At 51.1% G+C, this 5,151-nt stretch overlaps 1 protein-coding gene across 1 annotated transcript in view; it reads left to right on the top strand.

Annotated features, from left to right (window-relative positions):
- Positions 1-846: 846 nt before the first annotated feature.
- Positions 847-5,151, top strand: part of ROCK2 (Rho associated coiled-coil containing protein kinase 2) — a gene marked incomplete at its 3' end in the record, with an annotated part of 90,442 nt that continues 86,137 nt past the window's right edge. The window contains exon 1 of the mRNA XM_079532561.1: positions 847-909. Within this exon, the coding sequence (XP_079388687.1) occupies positions 865-909 (45 nt within the window). The 5' untranslated portion in view covers positions 847-864. The remainder of the gene's footprint in view (positions 910-5,151) is intronic.

Genomic DNA, 5,151 nt, shown 5'->3' with positions numbered 1-5,151 from the left:
AAGCGCTTTTCGCCCCTCAGGCAGGAGCCGCGGCCCCAGTCGCACCGCAGCCGGGCGCCGGGCGGGAGGTCACCCGGCTGACCCCTTCCCCTCGCGGCCCTCCCGGCGCGGTTATAGCCGGGCGCTGAGTGAGCGCCGAGCTATGCGGCCGCTGTCTCACAGCGGGGCCTTGTGGGTAAGGGAGGCCGCCTCCCGCCGCACGGGGCCGGGCCGGGGGCGGGCGCGGCGGCGGTGGTGGGAGCAGCGCGCTGCGGGCGCGGCATGGACTGAGCGCGCCGGGGCGGCCCAGGAGGGAGAAAGGGGAACGGCCGGGCGAGGCCCGCGGAGCCGCCGCCGACGGGGATCTCAGCTGACGGAGGAGAGGGAGCCGGAACGCGGCGGCTGCTGCTCCTCTCCCACTTTCCCTCCCCGCCCGCGGGCGCGATGGTCCGGCAGGCGGCGGCCGGCGGGCGGTGAGCCGGGTCCCGCCGAGGGGACGCCCCGAGCGGGCAGGAGAGGCGGGGGCGCGGCGGGAAGCGCTGCCTTTCCCCTTCCCCGCCGCCGGGCGGAACAGCGGCCGCTTCCCAGCGCCCTTCATGCCCGGGCGGCCGCGGTGCGGCCCCACTGCGGAGCGCTGCCCTCGGCTCCCGCCCGCACGCCCAGGCCCGGCCTCGCCGCCGCGTTAGGCCCCGGCCGCGGGGCGACCCCGCTCAGTCTCCTCCTCCTCCTCCTCCTCCTCCCCGGCGGCGAGGGGAGGCGGCCCTCCCCCGGAGGATGAGCCAGCAGCTGCAGGCGGGGAAGATGTCGGCGGCTCCCCTCGCGCCGCAGGCTCCGGACTCGGCGGCGGCGGGGATGCTCGAGGGCCGCCAGAGGAAGCTGGAGTCTATGATCCGCGATCCGCGCTCCCCGGTCAACGTGGAGAGCCTGCTGGTGAGGGGCGGCGGCGGGCGGCGGGCTAACAAAGGCGGCGCGGCCCCTCGGCTCGGCCGGGAGGAAGGAAGGGAAGCGCTCCGCATCCTGCAGGGGAGGGCGAAGGCTCCTTCCCGGGCGGGGGGCGGCCGCTCTTCGCGCCTTCGGCCGGCCGAAACCCCGGGCAGGGAGCGGCCGGGCCGAGGGCACAGTCCTGCCCCCGTCGTGGGGCCCCGCGGGGGGGAGCGGGGTTTGTTTGGGACCGGGGGAGAAACGCGTCTCGACGCCCGGTGCGGCGGGGAGGGCTCCGCTCCTCCGGCATCACCTCTGCCCCGCGGCTTCGCGCCTCCCGAACGCGCTGAGCGCGGCCGGGTGATTGCCGGCTTTGTGTGTGCGGTGCCCGGAGCCGGAGCCCGCCGGGAAACGGCCTGTGGTGGGAGCGAGGGCTTCTGCGTGCTGCAGGGGTAAGGCAGGAAGGGGACACGCCTCAGGGAGAAATGTAGCTCGGGGATGGATCCTACGGGGTCACGTTCGTTTTCCATTGGGACAAATTGATTTCGTCTGTCTCTTATTTCACGTAGCATTTTTCTCTGTGTGTGTGTGTGTGTATGAAATACAATTTCCTTTACCAAGAAATCCATGCCCTCAGGAAGGAGTGGGAAGGAGTTCTGTTTCCCCGTTTTAAACATCTGAACCGTGGAAAGGCGGTGAGAGGGAATGGTTATTATTATTTAAACTGAACTTCTGGGTCACCAGACCCAATATTTCCACTCTACTGAGAGATTTCCAGTGTGTCCCAGTGAGGAGGAACAGAAAAGGGAGGGCAGATCCCAGCCCTTCCAGGCAGGATTTGCTTAAGACACACACTGAGTCCTTTTCCTTCTTTTTTTTTTTTTTTTCTTTTTCTTTTTTTTTCTTTTTTTTTCCTTGTAAATGACTCAGTTCTGTTTGGCCAAGAATACAGGAACTGTCTGAACCGTATAGATGTCTGTGCTGTGTGAAGAGTATAGGAATTTCCTATAGAATCTGAAAAATGCTCTTCTCCAGGCTTTAGTGCTGTGCTATTTCTCTCGTAGACCTTCAGAGGCATAATGAGGCCCACAAACCGTAGCACTCAATGAAGGGGAGTGGGAAGCAGTGCTACCTATCTAATTGGAGTCAGATAAGTTTCAGCTTAGGCCAAAGCAAAGAGCTGCCTCTGGGCTTTGCTCCCAGCGTTTTCACTTTGGTATTTTGCTAGGAAAACTTTGACCTGTTGCCAAAAAAGAGCAGTTAAAAATAGTACAGTCTCTCTGAAAAATGCATCAGGTTAATTACTTAACCCCAGTAGACTTCTTCACACTCTGCTTTTATATTCAACAGAGCATTTCTTTCATTCTCTTACCTCCCCTGCTGTAGATTAGACACACGAAAAGCTGCTAATGTTTCTGAAGAGAGATTCTAATTGTGAAATTGAGACTGGGCTGCTTAGCACTTTTTTTTTTGAGGTTTTGTAGGCTTATAGTGTAGACCAGTTCATGTAATGCACTGGAGAAATCAGTAATCCATAGAAGAGCACTAACTGGATTGTACATATGCAATTTTTGTTGCAGAGTTAATCACTTTTTTTCCCTGCATTTCCCTCTGCGAGTATGGCTTAAATAATTAACTGTGGGGAAGATGTAACATTAGTGAATCGAGTTATGTTGTTTTGTTTTTCATGCCTGTGTATGACATAATGAATTACTTCAGCTTTTTTTTTAATGATTTATGAAATTTGTAGTGGGTTTCCTGTAAAAGCCTCTGAGGCTTTGGTATTGTTGCTTTATGCTGTGTGACGTTAATTTTGTATGGGCATTTAGTTAGGCTGACTATTGCAATCCTAGTATAAAAACATCATTTGAATTGCAACACTTACTTGTTTGGTAAACAGCTCGCTTCTCACTTTCAGTGTAAATTATCGTAAGAGGAAATGTGTTTTCATTTAAAAGTGGAAATACAGCTACAGAAACCAAGAGCCAGGGAAAAGGTCTCAAAAAGACTGGCTGGAACGCTACTGTTTCATTCTCCAAAAATAACATAGCCAAAACTAAAAATGTGGAATGGAATTCAAAATGGAATTCATTTCCTTACACTGTAGAAAGTCATCAACAGCTGCTATTCTGTGTTTTGTGTGCGTGTTTTATTTTTGGGAAGCTGTAGGAAGCAGAGAAATAGCTGTTAAATTACCACACGTGAAGCAAATTTGAGGGAAGTGACAAAGGGGGAGGGGGTCATAAGCTGTCCTTCCCTAGATATCAGCTTTACTGCCTGTCCAGAGCTGATGTGTGTGGTGGCTGTGGGTGAGGACGTGCACCTTCCTCACCACATCTGTCTGTTTCTTAACAGGAGGAACTCTGAGGCCAAGTATAGCAATCATTTCCCTTCAGCCCCGTGAGGCTCAGTTAGACATTTGTGTATGGCCATTGCTATATTGTATGCCTCAGCACTTCCTATTTCTGCCTTTATGAACATAACCATTTATTTGATTAAAATACATCTTTGGAAGAGTCGTGTGGCCTCAATTCAGAGGCATTAAGAGGTGGAGTACTCTTTGCTGGGTTTGTTCAGTGTAGTGAAGGTAGAATTATCAAATATGCACATTGAAATGCACTGCTTGCTTGTCGCAGTCTTTTTTACTGTGAAATGTAAAAGTAGCCATAGAGAACTTAATACTTGTTAGCATGGCTCGTATGCAAAGTCTGATCTGCACTTGATGGGTTTTTCCTGGTTTTGGTCTGATGAGGGGTTGAAAATGAAAACGGCAGCATGAGAGCTGCGTGCACCTTTCTATGCAGACTCAAGCAAAGGCAGCTGCAGAGGACAGTGTTTTCTGCAGCCTAGTTTTGACATCTTCTGAACATTCTTCTTCTCATTATAACTTAATGAAAGCCTGAGTTCGGTGGGCTATGCTGAGATAGATGACTTCCTATATTGCACCTGTCAGCAGTACAGTCTTGCTCTTTCTGCTCTTGTAACATTGTGTCAGTCACTACTAAAACATGTTAGAATTAGGTTGAGCAGATCAGTTTTCAGAAATACTGTATTCTAATTTACTCCTCTGCCAGTTTGTGTCATCTGTTCATGTCACAAAGTGACATTCTTTGCCCGCTGCATCTACAACTTGGTGGTTGGGCTATATGGTATGTGACTTCGTGTGATCCATAAGAAACTCTTGTATAAATACATTCCTGCTGAATAATTCAGAGTTGACAGCTATGTTTAAGAAGAGCTTAGCAGCTCTCAAGTACATGTCCTGCTTTATTCTTTTGCATATATGTGCTATCTGCACTATTAACTGAGTTGATTTATGTAGTATCAAATGCATGTTTTATAAGGGTGCGGTTGGAAGCATTAGCTCAACTTTTACAGTGCTCTAAACCACGAGTAGACAGGTCAGTATAGGCCATGCAAAACTCATCCAGATTTCCCATTCCTTGCCTTGTATAACCATGCGGGTCCTGCACACGTTGAACTCAGCTCTAGAATTTTTAGGGTGGTGCCAAACTGCTCTAATGAATCTCATTGTCCTCCTCCCTGCAGCTGGCTTTGTGCAGATGGAAGGCTTTTGGTTAGAGAAGGAAACATACAAGCCCCAGTGTTTCAGCCTTAGGCTTCTGCCTTGATGTTTCGCAGCAGAGGTAAAGTGTTGAATATCTTTGCCGCAGCTGAGGAGGTGTGAGCCTCTGGGAGAAGCAATTCTTAGGCTGCAAAGCAGGCAGTGCAGCGTTGCAGTGAGCACAGTGCTGGGCTGCACATGTGGTTGTGGAATGCTGAGATGTGGGGGGACCATCAGCAATAGTGTGCTCAAGCGACATGGAGTGTATGTGCCTTGAAACTGGGAGGAAAAAATAGAGGCTGTTTGTTACTCAGCTGGTGGGTAAACTGTGTACTTAGGCTAGTTTGGGCATAAATTTCTATTCATGATCAGCAAAATTTATCCTTGCCATTACGACTGTTGAATTTTGCTCCTAATGAAAAATGCATTGCGGATGCAGCTCTGACTCCTGTTCTCTCTACAGATCCTCTGTAGAATCTCATCACCTGGATAGATACCAAGTGTGAACTTAGCAGATCACTCAGCTGAGCTCCCTTTATGCAGAGTCATCTGGAGTTGGTGGCTGACACTCATTTGCAGTGTTTGAGCCTTATGAGCCTTCAGAGTGTTTCAGAGCTAATGTGAAAGTTGTCTCACTTTCCTAAGTTTATTGCCATGTGATTTTGAATGAGCAAGAACAATCTGCT

The sequence above is a fragment of the Tetrao urogallus genome (assembly GCF_951394365.1).
Source record: "Tetrao urogallus genome assembly, chromosome: 2".
Classification (NCBI taxonomy): Eukaryota; Metazoa; Chordata; class Aves; order Galliformes; family Phasianidae; genus Tetrao; species Tetrao urogallus.
This window is presented reverse-complemented; position numbering and strand designations above follow the sequence as displayed.